Here is a 15,618-nt window from a genome sequence, read left to right on the forward strand (position 1 = left end):
GGATTTCCTAAGAATTCATTAGGAAAGTCCCATTGATCCTGGGATACTGCCTGCTCCTGTGGAGCCTCTCCAACTCAAAAGTGAATTTAATTTCCTCACGACTCTCAGGGGTCACGGGAGAAGCAGCCTACTGGCAATGAGATTCAAGCCATAAAAATCCTTATGTGAAAGGAAAAAAGGCATTTCAGCTTCGTCATTAAAAGTCAGATGTAAAGGCATGTTCACTCTGCAGTGGGAATGCAGTGAGGTTGGTTCACACACACTCGTGGCTAAACAAAACCAGCAAAGTTCTGGACTTATCCTTTATCCACCACTGATCACCACAGCAACAACTGGGACTGTGTAAATTACTTGGGAGCTTTTACACTATTTCCTAGACTTTAGCAGAAACCTGGAAGAGCCAGAGATGTTTCTAGGTACATTTATTAGACCAGGAATGCCACTGTCCAAGTGGTAATGAGGAACAAATGCCACTACACGACCATTTTCTCAGTGAAAGTTTAGACCAGTTCATTAGAAGCAGAGGCTGTTACTCCCTCCACTCGCTGGGAGTGACTCTGCCAACAGGTGAGAAGCCCCACTCAATTTTCAGCGTTGTGAGCACCTGAAAAGGGATAAAACCCAAGATTATTAACTCTGAAATCAAAGAAACCTTCGGACATGGGGTTATTTTTACTGTTTTCAGCTCAGATTTCTTGTTATTAGAACATGACATCTCATTAACTTTCTAATTAAAGTAGAATATATTTGTATTGAATAGTATTTCAGTTTTCTGTTTCAAAATATCTGGCTGTAGAAGAAAGAATCTGGAATGTAAATCCCCCCACCATATTAGTATTTTAATCTAGAAGCTGTAGCTGTAGAGGTTTGAAATCCCAAGTAAAATTGAGAACACTTGTATTTCTGATACATTCTCAAATCAAACAGATGCAGAAATTTGAGTAACAACTCAAAATCAAGCTGGCAATTAAAAGAACTTTCCCCCTCTATCACATCACTATTTCCTTATGTAAGAACCTCCTAAATTCTGACCACCAGAATTATTTCAAAGAAGCAAAATTAAACTTTTAGAGCCTGCAGCTGGAGCCACAAGAGCGCGGTGACAAAACGAACTTACGTAGCCCCAGACAGCAGTGAACATGGCAGCTCCACCGAGGAGGACCATGCTTCCGTACTTGTCGTGGAAGGTCGGCTCGTGCTTGCGATGAGCCTGCCTCACTGCAGTGTGCTGGATGCCTCGAGCTGGGGGTGTCAACAAGCACAGAAATCAGCTCAAAGACGCGCTCAAACCATGCCCAGTCCTCACCTCCCACCAACAGAGAGGCAAGTGTTAGTGTTAAAAGACTAAAAATGCTGGAAAAAATATTAAGTTGGATTTAGAAGTCTGGAATTACTCCAAAACACAGTATATACAAAATACTTGAATTTTTTTCAGCTGTCTCAATTTCTCTCTAGAAAGTTATTCCTTAAGTCTAATTCCAGTAAAAAAAAATCCCCTAAGGTAACTTTTTATTTAGTATTACTGTTTCTCTAATAAAATATTTTGTTTAGTTCTTGCATTTTTAGATTTCTATGTGCAAATATCTATCCTGGCAGTACATGTACCCAAGCAATGTCAGGATGAAGCTCACCATCAAATTATGAGGCTGCAGGTAGCGGGTGTGGGTAACACCTGCCTCATTCCTTCAGGATTTTTGAAGGGAGTGGAGGAAGGAAACAGAAATAACCCGTGGGCATGAGATAAATAATACAGAAAAAAATAACACCATGATATCTTCAGATCATGTACATTTATAAGCATACACTATAAAAGGTACACTTATTAAAGAGAAGACAACAGTGAAAAATCAAAGCAACAGCTACAAAAGACAGATTGCCCATTAGTTGTGTACAAAGCATTTGATGAGAGGGTGATGCATGCATAAAGATATTACAAAATAAAACCTTCCAGTCTCAGGTCAATGGTTTGCATTTTTACCCAACCGTGATTAGAGAAGGTGAGGGTGATACCCATGTTACTGCATCCCTCGCACACTCTGTAAGGCTTACAAGGCGTTTTTTTAAACACAAAAAAGCCTGAGTATGCACGGAGATACATTTATTTTAGGTGCCCGCACCTCGGGGTAGGCACATCGTGCCGCAGCACCAGAGGAGCAGAGCCTGGGGGTCTGTACCACTGAAGGGCTAACTCTACCCTTGAGTTCCCTTGTCACTGCACGTTACCAGGCCAGAATGTGCCTTTACGTACTAGGGAAAGAAAGCACCAAAGAAAGCAGTCCTAGACCAAAAAGCAACTAGGACATAAAAAAAGGCTGAAAGAAATAAAAAAAAACAAACGGGAGGCGAAGGACGCCAGAGCCGCCCGCAGCCCCTGAGGTGCCCTCACGACCCTTCCCGGTGCACAGTGACTGTGGGGCTGAGGGACAGTCCGCACAGGGGAGGGCACAAACGTACCAGGTAAAGAAAGCACCAAGGAAAGGAGTCCTTTACTGACAAACAACTAGGAGATAAAGAAAGGTTGAAAGAAATAAAAAAGCGGGAGGCGAAGGACGCCAGAGCCACCCGCAGCCCCTGAGGTGCCCTCACGACCGTCCCCGGGTGCACAGAGAGTCTGGGGGCTGACCCCACAGGGGAGGGCACAAAGCGGGGAGACCCCCTGAGGAACCCCCCACACCCCGAGAGCCGCCCCTGTGCTTACCGACGAGGCTCTGCGCGGCCCTGGCCACCGGGAACATGATGAGAGCCGAGCGCGTACCCTTGACGCCGGTGAAGAACAAAATGGTCGCAGCGGAAGTGGCGGCACGGCAGGGGCCTGTGGGTAACGCTGGGCTCCTCCTCGCTGCGGCAGAGCTCCGCGGTCGGGCCGGGCCGAGCTGAGCTGGCCGTTCCCTGGCTGCTCTCCGGCACTCCCGGGTACAGACGGGCTCTCCGTGATGGGTGAAGGGATACAGAGAAGCGACTAGGATCGTGACGACAGCACTAAGTACGTCCCGGAGAGAACTGCCGACGCAGTGTCAGGATGGCCGAGTGGTCTAAGGCGCCAGACTCAAGGCGTTCCGCGCCTTCCCGCGGCGGGGTTGGGTGTTCTGGTCTCCGTATGGAGGCGTGGGTTCGAATCCCACTTCTGACACCACTTTTTTTTCTCACTGTGTGGGTTAATTTAAATTTGCGAAAGGGCCGAGTAGAAAAAAATCTGGGATTTCAGTACAAATAGAAATCAGAAATAATTTAAAAATAAAACCTGAAGTGAGAGTAAAACCTCATCTTTCCCTGGCGATTCTGCATCAGAGCTCTAACCCAGCACGCACCTGCTGAGGCATTCCCATGTGCATTTGTATTTTAACAATATTTGTAACACATTACCCAGCAATTTATAGTGTGTGTGTAACACAAAGCATGTATCTGAGACAAGAGGGAGAACTTCATTACACTGAGAGTGGCAGAGCACTGGAGCTGCTGCCTAGGCAAGGTGTGGAAAGTGTCTCTGGAGACACTCAAAACCCATCTGCAAGCATTGGTGTTGTTTCAAAATGTGGATTATGTAACATTTTCTTGAGAAAGGATGTTGTTTGATGTTTGATCTTTCTAGCCTAATCAACAAGGAAGGAGATTTAATCCATGAAACAGCAGGTGTCAAGCTCTTAGTGATGTCCAGATGTTGGAAAAAATTACTTTTACTGTAGAACTGCCTTGTGAAAGTTTAGGGCTTGACATGTTTCAATTATCTCAGGCTTAGGGGGGGGTTAACAAAGCTTGGGAAGGAGGATGTGCCACTGATCACAGACACAAAGAATGCAGAATTTATGGCCCACAAGGACATTTTGCAGAACACCCACGATAAGAAGACACTAACAAAGCAACACAGCAACTGGGCTGAAATCAGTTCCAACTGGTGAAAGGGAATTCCAGCAGGGGCAGACCACGACCGCCAATCCACCGACCAAAAAGAGGGAAAAGTCACAACCTGTGCATTAATTAGTATGGGAAGCAAAGAGAAGCATTGACCAATAGAAGACAGAAAGCTAATTAATGAGAGAACTACATAACTTGTACCCAGTGAACACAAATTCCTCTGTTTGTTAAAACCTATAAACAGTAAAAAGCTTTGAGAGTTGGCGTGCTTGATTTGTGGAACACCACTGAGCACCCAAGGCTTGCACAACTCTGATATAAATCAATCTCGGAGTGTGTAACTATTGGCTTGTTGCACACCGGGTACCGAATCCGGTATCTTAGGGGGCAATACTGTGTCACCCGTGTCTCGGGTGACCTGCAGAGGTCCCTTAGCGCCGTGAGGGCTCTGTGAGGCGGCTGCGACCCCTCAGCTGCCGCCGCGTCCTGGGCTCCGCCACACTTCCCTCCCTCAGGGCTCGCCCCGCCCTCCCCTCGGGGCTCCACCAATGGCACGGCTCCAGCTCGCCGCCCTCCCTCAGGGTCAGCCAATCGGAGGCCGGCATGGACTCTCGAGCCGGCGCGTCCGCCAATCGGCGTCTCGTGGGCGGGGCCTGGCAGCCGGCGGGGTGGGCGAAGCGGGGCGGCCATGGCGGCGCTGCCGGTGCCGCTGTTGGCGCTGGCGCTGCTGCTGCTGGCGGGATGCGGCGGGCCCGGCGCCGCGGGGCAGAGACGGAAGGAGGTGAGACTCGCCCGGAGCCCCCGCACTGCGCCGGGCCGGGCTCGTGCTGAGCGGGATGAGGGCAGGACCGGCCGGGGCCCGGCGGGCTGGCCTGGCCTCACCCCGCGTACCCGCCCTGAGGCTCGGCCGGCTCTGAGGGGAGCCCGCCGCGAGGGAAGGTCCCGATTCCAGGTTCATCGGCTCCTGTTGGGAGCACTGTGCGGGTGTTGTCTGCCTAGCGTATGGCATTTCTGGGGGGAGGATGAGTGGTCGTTGGTTGTAGTCGCTAAGGTTCCACTTAATTCCACGCACTTGACCTGCAGGGTATAGCAAAATCCTTCTGTATAAGCGTGTATACTTGTGTCAGTTGTAAGTCAGAGAAGAATAATTTATTGTTATTATTACCGTCATGGCGAGATTCTTGGGGCTGCCCTGTGCATGGTCAGGAGTTGGACTTTGATGCTCTTACTGGCTCCCTTCCAGTTCAGGATATATTACGGTGATTTCCTCTAACATATTTATCTGAAGAAGGGTGTTAATGAGTAGATAAATGCAACATTTGTGAGTTTGTCCAACTAATGCCTTTTCTTATAATGTTCTAGAATTGATTGTCTCCTTTTTAAGGAATACTTTAGTGTTGAACACTTCTGAGTTTTTCAGATATATTCTGAATTATGGTTCTTTTTTTCCAGCAGTGCTGAAACTGAAATGTTGAGGTTGGTTCCATCTCTGGTGTTGATTCCACCGCCGCAATTTTTGAAAGCTGAAACAATTTGATGCTTAGTGTAGCAAAAAGGCTGTGGAGGGGATGGAGGTGGTGGGTACAGCTGAAAGAAATCCTGCAGCTGCTCTGAGGAGGGGCTGCTGGGCTGAGGGTCTTCACCAGCCTGGTCATGCTGAGTGCTGAAATCTCTGTGTTACTGGGTGGTTGAAGTTAATGAATTATGTTAGCATGACTTCAGATCTCCTGTGAATGCCTTGCAGAACCTTACTGAAGGATCACATCACCTGCGTGGCGTGGAAAGCAGTGCAGATATTTGTTGCATCAAATCTAAAACCTTCTGAGACTGAAAAAAACCTCAATAATGTTTCATTACCATTTTCAGATGGTGCTGTCAGAAAAAGTGAACCAGCTGATGGAGTGGGCCAGTAAGAGATCCGTGATCCGAATGAACGGAGACAAATTCCGACGCCTGGTGAAGGCCCCTCCCAGGAACTACTCAGTGATTGTGATGTTCACTGCCCTTCAGCCTCACAGGCAGTGTGTTGTGTGCAAGTATGGGCTCCTTTAGTCCTAAACTAGAACTTGAAAGCCACCTGATGCTTTGTAGACATTAAATTTAACAGCAGGGTTGCACTTTGACACAGGTGGGAGGAATATACAAGGGCAAGTTACAGTAGGATTGGCTTTGCAATTTAATGTGTTTGTGAGGAAACATAATCCTCAATTTTATCTCCCTCCTAAAATAATCCCTGCTTTGCAGAAACAAAGTGTTTACTTTGGAGAAAGACACAGTGAAAGCTCAACTTTCCTGGCATGAGCAGCTGAAGAAATGTTTGTAGAATTATTGCTGGCCATGGAGCTTAAATGTTGTTCTTAATTAATATATTGCTTGCCAGTTATTTACAATTCCAATGTCCTAGATCCTTAACCATATTGTAGCTTTTCTGTATTCATCTGGAGGTGGCAGAGGTCTGTAAGGGTGACTTTTATATCTAGTCCCTTGAAATTATTTGTTTCTCACCCTCTGACCTGGAAGAAAGGGCATTTCTGGCCACATTTTGGTGTTCTGTGGACTGGCAAATCATGAGCAGCTGAGTTCCAGTTCACCTTTCAGTTAGAAATTACCTCAGCTTTGTGTTTGTGGACTCAACAAATCTTGCCCTTGCATTTAAAAAAGCAGGTGCCAAATGCTTTCCCTGATGCTAGAAGAGTGTCTGTGCTTAAATTATTTCATTAACACTTAAACTTCCTTTTGAACCCTAGAAAATGATGGGATGGGTGTGGGAGGCACCCGTGGATGGGGTGGGTGGGCAGAGCTGCTTCACAGCTTCCACAGCTGCTGTGCACAAAGCCATGACACAGCCTCTCACCTGGTGTGTTTTCCAGGCAAGCTGATGAGGAATACCAGATTCTGGCAAACTCCTGGAGGTATTCCAGTGCATTCACCAACAAGATTTTTTTTGCTATGGTAGATTTTGACGAAGGCTCAGACGTGTTTCAGATGGTAATGTCTTTTTCTCTTCTAATGTTGTTTTTAGTTTGGCTTTTGGGAAAGAAGGTAAAGATGTTAAATAATTTAGTTTTGAGTTTTGGGAAAGAAGGTAAAGATGTTAAATAATTTAGTGTTACATTGAACAAAGGAATGAAAAGTTAAAAGCTGTCACTCTTGAAAGAAAGATGGCCTGAGCATGTTGGTAAGAATATTAACAGAACTGACAGATATGGACTAGATACAAGGAGTGAATTGGTTTCTTTGACTTTTTTTCCTTGAGTTTGTCTCCTGTAATGAGTTCTGGTGTAATTCTTAATGGAATTCTTCTGTGGTACATGAGGAGGCAAGATAGAAAGAGCTGATGTCGTTAGGAGCAGCTATTACAATTTTTAGATGACTAGAGAATGATAAATTAGGCCTTTGGTATTTCTTTGAAAGTACCCAGCCATTTTTCTCTTCTACTAACATTGTGTGAGCACTTTTTTTTGTTCTCCAGCTGTGAGAATATTCCATGTACACTTGGAATTGTAGGTTACATTAACAGTTCATTACATTCTTACAGATGTTAACTTTTTTTTAAGAGGTACTAATCTCTATTTAACAGCTATGCAGTTTAGGCAGTAATACTTTATTAAATGGAAGCTTTTGAACTGGAGAGTTGAAAAGAAATGTCTCTTTATTACTCTTGTTAATTTTTTTCCTTAGTGTTCCATTAAAAATGCATTCATCAAGCTATGGCCTTCCTAGAAGACCATCTTTTAGATGAATATATTGCTATTTTGCAGATTTCCTTACCAAAAGTAGTATTCGGAGAAGAAACAGATTCAAAAAACTGCATGAAATACAGAAATGCAAGCTGTGTGCTGCCTACTGTTTTTTTATAAAGTCACAGCCATTAAATCAAAGAGCTAACTTTCCTGAGTCAGTAACAATATTGCAAGCCAGAAATGGCATAGAATTGCGTTCCCATATAATCCTTTCATAGGCTATATCCTCTGAACTCTCTCCCTGCAGCTGAACATGAATTCTGCCCCCACTTTCATTAACTTCCCTGCCAAGGGGAAGCCCAAGCGGGGGGACACCTACGAGCTGCAGGTGCGCGGCTTCGCGGCGGAGCAGCTGGCACGCTGGGTGGCCGACAGGACGGACGTGCACGTGAGTGCAGAGCCCTTCCCTCTGCACCCCTGTGCAGGGCCAGCACCCCTTCCCTCTGCACCCCTTCCCTCTGCACCCCTTCCCTCTGCACCCCTTCCCTCTGCACCCCTTCCCTCTGCACCCCTTCCCTCTGCACCCCTTCCCTCAGCACCCCCTGGCAGGGCCAGCACTCCTTGTGCAGGGCCAGCACCCCGTTCCTCAGCACCTCTGTGTAGGGTGAGCACAGCTTCCCTCAGCATCCCTTGTGCAGGGCCAGCACCCCTTCCCTTTGCACTCCCTGTGCACCTCTTTCCTCAGCACCCCTGTGCAGGGCCATCTGGGGAACATAACTTGTGTTCTGTGCCTCCTGAGCTGCTCTAAAGAGCTCATCTACAAAATCCAGTTCAGACTCATGACTGCATCTTTCAATTTCTTTACAGCCCCTGTGCTGGTATTTTGTGTAATGCTGTATTTGACTAGATGGTAAAACTCATGGCCTTCCTTCTTGCTCTCTGTTCCTGTGGAAGAAAAACAATCTCTGAATTTTTGAACATGGTGAAGTTGTGTAAAGCTCAAGTTACAATATTGGTGGAAGAAGCATTGCTTACTTCCCAAGTCAGATTTACTACCTAGAAAACATGTGTATGCCATAGTTGTCCCCTCAGTGTTGTGGGGTTTTTTAGCAGGAGTGCAGGTATAATGTCTAATCCTACTAAGAGAAAATAATTCCAGTGTCCTGTGTTCAGATCCGTGTGATAAGGCCACCAAACTATGCTGGGCCCCTGATGCTGGGGCTGCTGCTGGCTGTCATCGGAGGCCTCGTCTATTTGAGGGGCAGCAATCTGGATTTTCTCTACAACAAAACTGGCTGGGCCTTTGCTGCTCTGGTGAGTTATCATGACTTTGGTTTCCCTGTAACACTGAGTTTTGTAGCAGTTCAAGTTTTCAAAAGCTTCTGTACTTCAAGGTTCTTAAAACTGGTAGAGGAAAATGAGGTACAGTTAGGTTGGCTTTTTCACAGATTGATAACATTGTGTGATCTTAGTCCCTTCAGCTCACTGAATGCTTGATTTTGTACAAACATAAAATGGGACAATTCTTAGCCTGTGTTCCAAACCAGTACATTTTGGTATGAAGTGAAAAGATATCAGGTTAAATTAAAAAGAAAAGAGAATCCTTATTAAATAGCATTTCTTCTTTCCTTTTCAGTGTTTTGTGTTAGCAATGACATCAGGCCAGATGTGGAACCACATCAGAGGCCCTCCCTATGCTCATAAGAATCCCCACACGGGACAAGTGGTGAGTGTTGCTTTCATTTTGTTTTCTGCAGAATAAGAGTGATACTAAGAGACAAACCAGAGTGCAAATTCTGCTTTTGGCTTCTCTCTTTGTGGGTGAGACCAGCCTCTCCTGCAGTGAGCAAGGCAAATCAACATCTTGCACATGTTGTATCTCCAACGATGAAGGGATGTGATAGTTCTAAACTGCTTACAGCACAGTTAAGGTATTTAAGGGTTGAGTCTTAGATGCTAAAATTCCTGTTGCTGAGCCTGGCAATTATGTTTTAACCTGGCCTTGTTACCTCACACCCCCTCTAATGACTTCCATGTAAAACCATCTTTCCTCAAGATTCTTGAAGTAAATTAGTATCTAGTGATCTCAGATTTATGAAGTCTCTTTCTTGGGAAAAAAATTCTTTAACATTATTTCAAATATACTGCTCTAGAATGAGACAAACTGTGAAAGTAGTCACAGTGTTCTGAGAGCACTGCATCTGCTCAGGTGCTTACACATCACATACTGGTTTTTCTCATGGTTTTACTCAGGGAATTAATTTGAAAATTTGGAAATGTCCTTTTGTGCCTGGTTAGATGGGTCAGGCCCTCTGTATGTAGGAAGTAGATAAAACTTTTTTTTTTTCTACTTAGATATGACATCATAGCCATTATAGGGTGTCCCATAGGCATTAAAACATGGTATTTTTTTCACAAATTTCAATTTTTCTGTTAACCCAGAAGTGAAAGAGATTCCAAATGCTTGGTTCTGGAGGCAAGTGGGTCAGGTTCACACACAGATTGAAGGGATTGCCCCTAAGCTAAGAGAGCTTGGCCCACTTAGGGTGGTGAACACAACCTAAGAATCTCAGTCAGGGAATGCATCAGATTTGGATCACGTTAGGGTGCAGGAGGGACTAATCTTGTGGTATTTTGCTCAGCTGGACTGGGAATCTGGACCACAAAAGTTGTAGCTGCACTTGCTGTAATCTGGATGAGGCTGATTGTGCATGGTAGTAAATAGAAGAAGGATCTTTGCTTCTGTTGCAGCTCCCCCAAAAATCAGTGATCAACAGCTGAATTTGTTCATGCTCCAACTTCTGCTTCTCCTGAAAAAAAAAACAAAACAAAAACCAAACAATGCAAACCCCAGTTCCAGGCTCTGTAGCTGCTGTTAATCATGTCAAAGTTGTCTCCAGTCTTTTCTAAATCTAATTACCCTTTGTCTCTTACAGAATTACATCCATGGAAGCAGCCAAGCCCAGTTTGTGGCAGAAACACATATAGTTCTGCTGTTCAGTATCCTTCCTGGGAGAGGCCTGTGGTTGGTGACAGATTTTTGGTCAGCAAATGCTGCTGCCTTTTCAGTGGTGCTTTGTCATGGCTTTAATTGCCACCTAACACTGATGCAGAAGCTTGTAAAACCTTTGTGCACTGCCAGCTGTGCTTTTCCTGTGCCTCTGATCTTCAAGTTGACTAGGAAAATATTTACTGCTTTCTCACTTTCTTGTTTAAGTACCAAGCTGAATCCATCCCTAAAGTTGTGGATCTCTTTGGAATCAGAAGATTCTTCAGGATACTCCCTGTTCCTCTGTGCATGTCTCTTTTCAGTGTCACTTATTTCTTGCTTTGGTGTTGAATTCATTCCTCTATCACTGATCTTTCATTTCTTTCCTTCTTATCTTACCATTTGTTCCTACTAATGATGCAGGATTTTGCCATGCTATCAAGAAAAGCAAGTGGAAATTTTCAGATTGAGAGCTTTTCCTTTTCTTATTTGTACAAAAAATGCTTCTGTGGGATCTTAAGAATACCTTAAAATTCCATGTTCTGGTTGTGTCCCATGTATTTCTCCCATTTTTTCCCCACATGTGTTTTTGATCCACCATTTGTTATTTAGTCATTTCTGGCTGGAGCTTTTCTTCTGTGTCTTGTCACCTGTATCATCATTCCTTTATTTTTTGTTAAGGACCTTTTCTTGTATTTCATTTTTTAAATTTAAAACAGGCCCTTGGATGAAAATTTATGATCTTTTTCTATTACTGTATTTTTGATCCACTTGGTCAAATTCAAAGTAGAAACTTTTTGTTGATATTTATTTGTGTTATTGCTATCCATCAGACCCAACGCACCCATTTCTGGAGACATTTTAAATTATAAAATTTGGTGAGGTTTCTGTGGGTTCAAGACACTTTCCTCCTGTGCTGAAGGTGGGCTGTGTCTGAAATTGGAAGATTCCCCAAGGTCCTGATGCAGTCAGTGATAAGAATTTTTCCTTTCAGGAGGAGACTTGGGACTGGACATTAGTAGTGAAATGGAATGAAATCTTTGGGAATTCTGTCTTTGATTCCACTGGATTCACTGCTTTGCTTTGCAAGGATTCATTCTTGGCAAATATCAGGCCTTTTGTGTTGTCTCTGCTTCTTTAGTTTTATGATCTTTATTTTTTTTTTAATTTGAAGAACTAGAAAAGAAATATTTCCACTTGAAAGACAGCCTTGGATGTTGGATTAAATACTGCATGTGTTTTATTTGTGCTGTTGGCTGAGTGAATGCAGAAGCTGAATTCTTTTGGGGATTTTCCAGTGGAGAGCAGCAGTAGGAGTGGGCCAAGCTCTCTGGGAAGGAATGCTGCTGCATTACAAGCTGAGATAATAAATGCAAGTTTTTCATTTTGCCTGAAGACTTTCCAGTTTATATTTTAAGCTTTGCATTTATTTTCTCTTAAAAGCTGACGTTACCAATGTCTTTCAGTTGTTCTTTTTTTGCCCCGTAGTTGCTGATTTGCAGGGAAGTGTTTGATTTTTCCAGTGAGTTTTAATGCCCCAGGTATGGTGTGGGAGCTGAATTTAGGGGATAAGGAGTGTTGTTTTGAATCTGTTGTACTTTGTTGGTTAGCCTTAAACAGCATTTGTAGATGGTGGAGTTACTTTAGGAATGGTCCTTCTCCACGAAGCTGCTACTTCTGACATGGATGTGGGGAAAAGGAAAAGTAAGTACTGAAAGTTTGCTCTCTGAGCAAAGGTATATTCAGTGAGGGTGTTTGATACACCATTTAACAGAAATGCTTTTGCACTGGGGGGTTTTGTTCACTCCCCACCTCTAAGCTGACAGAATCATTTGGATGTTTGACAGTTTTTGGAGTTGCTTAGCAAACTGCAAGATAAATCCTTTTGGCAGATGGAGAGAGATAAAGATGCTTTGCAGTGTTTTGCTAGTAAGAGGGAGAAGAAGGGACTTTTTCTCAAAGCATTTATATAAAATTGGTGTAAAATTGGTGTTAATTCATATTTCTCAATGACACGAGTAGAGCCCTGATCTGACCAAATCTGTAAACATTGCAGAAGGCTTTGAAAACCTGACTCCCTGAGGTGTTTGCAGGGGCAGTGTCCCATCAGAGCCTCTCCCTGTGCATCTCTTGCAGTTATGTGCATTGCTGGCATTGGCTTGGTGGTGCTGTTCTTCAGCTGGCTGCTGTCTGTCTTCAGATCCAAGTACCACGGCTACCCCTACAGGTATGTCAGGCTGGGCCCTGCTGCTCTGGGCCTTGGGGTGCAGCTACCCCACTGCACCTCTGCTGCCTCATTTGGCAGGAAATACTCCTCTAAAAATGCTCCCCTGGTTTCTCAGAGTAGCAATATTGGTTGATAAAGTCACAGAAATAAGAGTGTTTCATGGGTGTTGTAATTTTTCAGTCTAACCAAAGCAAACTCTACTTTGCATGTCATTGCATGTTATAAAATACTTCTATTTTCAGAATGATACCTCAGCCAGTTTATACTGCCAACAAATGTATTTTCCCCCCTATTTTTCTCTCTTCCATATTCATCCCTCTTCATTATTAATCCTTCTTTGTGAGAGCAGGGAGGATGCCTGATGCTTTAAAGCTGCCTGTATTTGGGGATTTCTTGTTTAAGGAGCCTAATACTGTTAGTTGACCACTTCTATGTATGTGTGACTGATACAGATACCTTAGGTGTGTTTGCTAGCTTTTATGCATTTTTAAGCAATAAGTACATGTTAAAGGACCAGTTTCTAATGATTTCACCATCTGCAATGAGTTGAATTTTTATATAAAGCTAAACCCACAGACAGATATGATGCTTTCTCTATGAGAAATGTGATCTCATTTAAAATATCTTAATTATAAAAGCTGTTATTTTATGAAGACTTTTCTCAAGAGCAAAAGACAGCTGAAATTATTCCCTGTTTGATAACTGGTCAGCTTTTATTCTGGTTTCTGCAACGGTCTTAGGTACTCCTGCTGACTTTATTGAAGGAAAAATATGATTGTCTTTAGTTTTGAGTTATTAGAAATGCATTTTTAAGTAAGTTTTTTGTACAACTTTTGTTGTAGCAGCATCAGGCCCTTTTCTCACTCTGATTTTCTTGGTATTTATAAAAGCTAAGTGGAATGTTGCACACCTTTGCTTCTTATAAAATTAATAAGAATGTTTGTTATTTTGCTCTTTGCAGTTTCCTAATGAGCTAAAGGATTCCAGTCTGTAACATCAGGAAGGTGGTGGCTCTGAACTTGGGTGTGGTGGAAGGAGGAGCTCAACGTGTGTGGTTTGTGCTACCTCTGCTTACACTGAGACAGTTAAACACTGAACCAAAGACAATGTAGTGCCTTAAATACAGCAAGCAATTTGCTCTGAAGGACACAGAGTGTTAAGATGCAATCTCTCTTTCATAAGCTTTACATCTTCTTAAGCAGCTCTACTTCTGGCAAAATTCAGAACATAATGCTTAAAACTCCATTTCCATGGACTAACTAGAAATGGTACTTTCAATTCACTTGGATAATCTGTTTACCATGGGTTTTTTTCCCCTGAATTATCACTTTATTTCCTGTTTGTGCATAGCAGGTGACAGCAGCTTCTCTGTCATGCCTTTTCATGGTTGAGGAAACAGCTTCATGTACCTGGAAATCTTTTCCTTCAGCCTGTGTGCAGCCCTTGGAGCATGCTCCAGGTCCCAGTGTGGAATGTGAATATCCTAGAGCTGTGTCTCATTTTTGAGAAGAGATCTCAACTGCTGTATGATGCAAGAGGTTGTTTCACAGATGAAGGGGGAGTTTTCAACATGTACAATGGAGTTATTCATTAGTTCAATCTTTCTTTGCCAAATGCTGAAACTGCAATGTTTAAGTTGTAAGCTTTGACTCAAAGCTGGAAAAAGAATTCTTAGACTGGCCAACACTCACACTCTTAAAAATTTGAACCAAAGTTACAAATGTAACTATCTATGTGTTGCATGAATTCAGAGTTGCTAATTGGCTTTCAGGTTACTGCCTAAAGCCCTGGCAAATGAACAGATGCCAGATCTGTGGTCACTGTATAAGTCACTATGTAAGTTGTTGCATTCTCCACTAGTTTTCTCCACATTTTTATCCTTTGGCAGAGATGTCTGCTCCTGGGATAAACGTTGTTACCCCAGGACACACTTGATAGCCTTACAATTGAATGCACGTGCTGCTTGCTCTCCCCTTTTGTTCTCTCACCTCACAAAGATATTTTGCCTTAAGAATTCTTGAGTGGAAGACATTGTGCCTCAGCAAAAACTGTTGTGCAATTCAGCAGTTGTACTACAGGAAATCTTTGCAGCCTGATTCAGTAACCCTTCCTTCCGTGGGCTCCGGTGGCCTTAGAGGTTCCTAGTCAGAGAGACTTTTGTCTCCTGCTTCTGCCTCTGTCTCAAGGGGTTACAGAATCTGGATGTTTGAAATTGACTCTCAGAAGGGATTGTATCACTCCAAGCAGAATGTTACTCTTAAGCAGTTTTGCTGAATTAATACACATCTCAAGTGCCTTAACGTCGCTAATTTCGTTGTTTGATGTTTCAACTCGTTGAGATGCATTTTTCTATGCCATACAGAACGATGAGCCTTAGTGGAATGGATAAATGGTGTGCCTGACTGGATTTTGGACAAGTTTCAATAAAACTTTTTAGTCTAATCCATGCTCCTGTGTCTTTTGAACTTTGACATAAAACAAACCAACCTCTTCTCTTCCATTATTGTTTCAACATGTTAATCACAGCCTGTCTGTATAGAGTAAGCAGCCTGAATATGGGTGAGTAGACTGGATTAATATTCTGTATGTGTTTATGTGGAGAATTACAGCCCAGAATGTCAGCACTAGAGAGATGCTCATGTAGCCAGCTGATAGTATAAAGATTACATGATTTTGGCTTGTCTTTGACAGCTGTCGTGCTGTGAAAATCTTGGATTCCTGGAGTTCTAGACAGATCAGCTCCTGGTGTTTCTGGAGGTGGAATCTTGTTAGCATTGTAGATTTGCCTGGAACAACTCAGCACTGCTGTACTTGTGGCTTGTTTTCCTGCCCAGCTGGTAAAATGCTTCCCATAAACTTTTCCAGTT

At 43.5% G+C, this 15,618-nt stretch overlaps 2 protein-coding genes and 1 non-coding gene across 3 annotated transcripts; 2 read left to right on the plus strand and 1 right to left on the minus strand.

Moving 5' to 3' along the window:
- Positions 1-407: 407 nt before the first annotated feature.
- LOC135304595 (cytochrome c oxidase subunit 7B, mitochondrial) lies at positions 408-3,082 on the minus strand. Its single transcript, XM_064427187.1, has 3 exons — positions 2,699-3,082; positions 1,118-1,242; positions 408-604 (listed from the first exon to the last, which is right to left on the minus strand). Exons 1-3 carry the CDS (start codon positions 2,733-2,735, stop codon positions 530-532), a joined length of 237 nt encoding a protein of 78 aa, XP_064283257.1. The 5' UTR covers positions 2,736-3,082; the 3' UTR covers positions 408-529.
- On the plus strand, positions 3,014-3,130 carry TRNAL-CAA (transfer RNA leucine (anticodon CAA)). The gene is made up of 2 exons: positions 3,014-3,051; positions 3,085-3,130. It is a non-coding gene; the product is annotated as a tRNA-Leu (tRNA).
- Positions 3,131-4,400: 1,270 nt separating this feature from the next.
- Positions 4,401-15,193, plus strand: MAGT1 (magnesium transporter 1). Its single transcript, XM_064427189.1, is given in 12 exon segments — positions 4,401-4,433; positions 4,435-4,514; positions 4,516-4,633; positions 5,719-5,888; positions 6,723-6,840; positions 7,843-7,983; positions 8,709-8,849; positions 9,172-9,261; positions 10,472-10,535; positions 12,154-12,228; positions 12,661-12,751; positions 13,713-15,193. Coding segments are annotated over 12 exon segments (1,137 nt in total). The 3' UTR covers positions 13,729-15,193.
- Positions 15,194-15,618: the final 425 nt, after the last annotated feature.

This window comes from Passer domesticus, chromosome 7 (genome assembly GCF_036417665.1).
Source record: "Passer domesticus isolate bPasDom1 chromosome 7, bPasDom1.hap1, whole genome shotgun sequence".
NCBI lineage: Eukaryota > Metazoa > Chordata > Aves > Passeriformes > Passeridae > Passer > Passer domesticus.

What these genes read in the sequence shown, in the direction of transcription:
- LOC135304595 (XM_064427187.1), bottom strand. Translation starts at nt 2,735, where the DNA reads ATGTTCCCGGTGGCCAGGGCCGCGCAGAGCCTCGTCG. An exon ending in GGCCGCGCAGAGCCTCGTCG is followed by an intron (nt 1,243 to 2,698) that starts GTAAGCACAGGG and finishes TGACACCCCCAG; the next exon opens with CTCGAGGCATCCAGCACACT. An exon ending in TCACTGCTGTCTGGGGCTAC is followed by an intron (nt 605 to 1,117) that starts GTAAGTTCGTTT and finishes ATCCCTTTTCAG; the next exon opens with GTGCTCACAACGCTGAAAAT.